Source organism: Bidens hawaiensis, unplaced genomic scaffold (assembly GCF_021521415.1).
Source record: "Bidens hawaiensis isolate Kalapana, Puna unplaced genomic scaffold, B.hawaiensis_p1.1 tig00000904_1, whole genome shotgun sequence".
Lineage (NCBI taxonomy): Eukaryota > Viridiplantae > Streptophyta > Magnoliopsida > Asterales > Asteraceae > Bidens > Bidens hawaiensis.
The window spans coordinates 4797716-4799722 of NW_027491052.1; the positions used below are offsets into that span (position 1 = coordinate 4797716).

Sequence of the window (2007 nt, forward strand, 5' to 3'; positions counted from 1 at the left end):
ATTGTGTTATACTGGTATCTCTCCTATTCTATTTATAGAGACCAAAAGTATATTAGCAAACAAAAAATATGACACATGGTGTAGAGTAAAATTACGCCACAGATTACCAATTTTCTAAATTTATCAAAAAGTGAAAGTATCAATTGCAACATACTGCTTTAGTTAAGTGCATATTCATATTCATATAAATATTCCAGCAAAAGTTCAACAAGAACGTTACAAAGTAACTATAACTAAAATCATTAATCCAAAAAGTCCACTTTACCCCCTCCCACTGCTTAAATTAGACCGTTGGAAGACTCTTGTCTTTTAAAATCACAAGTCACCCATCCAAACCATTAATAATAATAATAATAATAATAACATCAAACCAACCCTTCACATTCCGATCACCGATGGCCGGAGCAAATCCCTCCGCCGTCACCATAAGCCCCATGAAACGAGGACCCAGATACAAAGCCTACGCCGATCTCCGAGAATCCAAACTCCGGTTGAAATCCATCACAAGCCCACCGCCATTACCACCCAAAGACCACCGTACCACCGTCATCTCCACCCCACCCAAGTTTCCGGCCTACCGGCTTAAGGCGTTCTCTGTACTAGCCCAATCTGTCCCAGACTTCTCACCGGTTTTGAGAAAAGAAAACCGGAAACCGGCGTTGCCGCCGGTGATTGAGAAGTCGGCAACACCGCCGGCGAAGGGTAGTTCAAGATTATATGAAATTGATCCGAAATTGACCGGGAGTAAGTCTATGAGTTCCAGAGGAAAGAAGAATCATGGGTTGTTAATGGCGAGGAGGAGCTGTGTGAATATGGATGAGCTTAAGAAGTATTCGATAGCGGCTGCGAATGCGATTAATGGCGAAAACAGGGGAGTCAGGGTTGCCGGAAACAGGGGAGGTGGAAGAGCTACTGTTTTGGGGTCTAGACAATATTATTGATTTTCGGTTTTTTTGTTTTTGAGATTTTTTTTTTTTTTTTCAAATTGGGGTTTTGATTTTTGATTGATTTTGTACAAAGGTTATGCGGAGTTGATTTTGTGGCATGTTGATTTGTGAGAGAATATCATAATAATAATATTTCGATTTTTAGTATCTTCGAATTCACTGGAGTATCAAAATCATATATAGATAGAAAGTAAAATTTATTAAGGGGTTACAAAACTGCTATCTGGTGTTATTTCTATCTTAATATGCATAAAATGGTTATTATATAACTGTAAATCATAAAGAAATGTATTAACTGTATTAAAGAATTTGAGTATTAAAATAAATGTAAAAAGTGATGAAAATGTTGGAATGTTTATAGGGTCGAAGAGAAAATGAGTGTTTTTTACGTATTTGTGAAAATTTGATGTGATAGATTGATAGTTGCCTAGACGCATTTGTGAGTGTATCTTGCAAATGATGGTGACCTATATAAATGAGCATGTGATGAAGTAGTGTTAATATACAGTTAGTAATCGAAATATTTTATGAGAATGTCAAGGGTTTGAAAGGAATCATAACATGAATACCAAGATTTTGTTTATTTTACTTGATAAAGATTTTTAAAAAAATATCTCCAAGACTAATCGGTATTTTACAAGTAGTTGTGTCAAATGGCGTAAGATGGTGAACAAATAAGTTGCATGCGTTATCCTTTTACATTCTTGTATGATATCCATTGAGCAACGCAAAACAATTCAAACTTCTAATCCAAACACATATCCTTTTACATTCTTGTAAGATATCAAACTAGGGGTGTTCTTCGGGTTATTTATTCGGGTTTCGGGTTGTTCGGATTTGAGCTGAGAGCAATTAATTGACCCAAAAACCAACCCAAATAAGGTCGGGTTATTTGGGTTTCAGGTTGTTCGGGTCGGGTTTCGAGTTTAACAAGTTAAAAAAATCATCTTTTAACAAGATCATGAATAAAACCATAATTCAAGCGTTCATCAAACCATAATCAAGTCAATTTCAAAATACAACCATATTCAACTATAACAAAATCCAAAACCTTCATAAT

General features: G+C 35.7%; 1 protein-coding gene across 1 annotated transcript; it reads left to right on the plus strand.

The window, feature by feature from the left end:
* The first annotated feature begins 395 nt into the window (after positions 1–395).
* On the plus strand, positions 396–1102 carry LOC143546220 (uncharacterized). Its single transcript, XM_077037930.1, has one exon. It carries the CDS (start codon positions 396–398, stop codon positions 939–941), a length of 546 nt encoding a protein of 181 aa, XP_076894045.1. The 3' UTR covers positions 942–1102.
* The last annotated feature ends 905 nt before the right edge of the window (positions 1103–2007 follow it).

Bases quoted from the DNA above. Each gene is read 5' to 3' on its own strand.
- LOC143546220 (XM_077037930.1), top strand. From the start codon at position 396: ATGGCCGGAGCAAATCCCTCCGCCGTCACCATAAGCCCCATGAAACGA.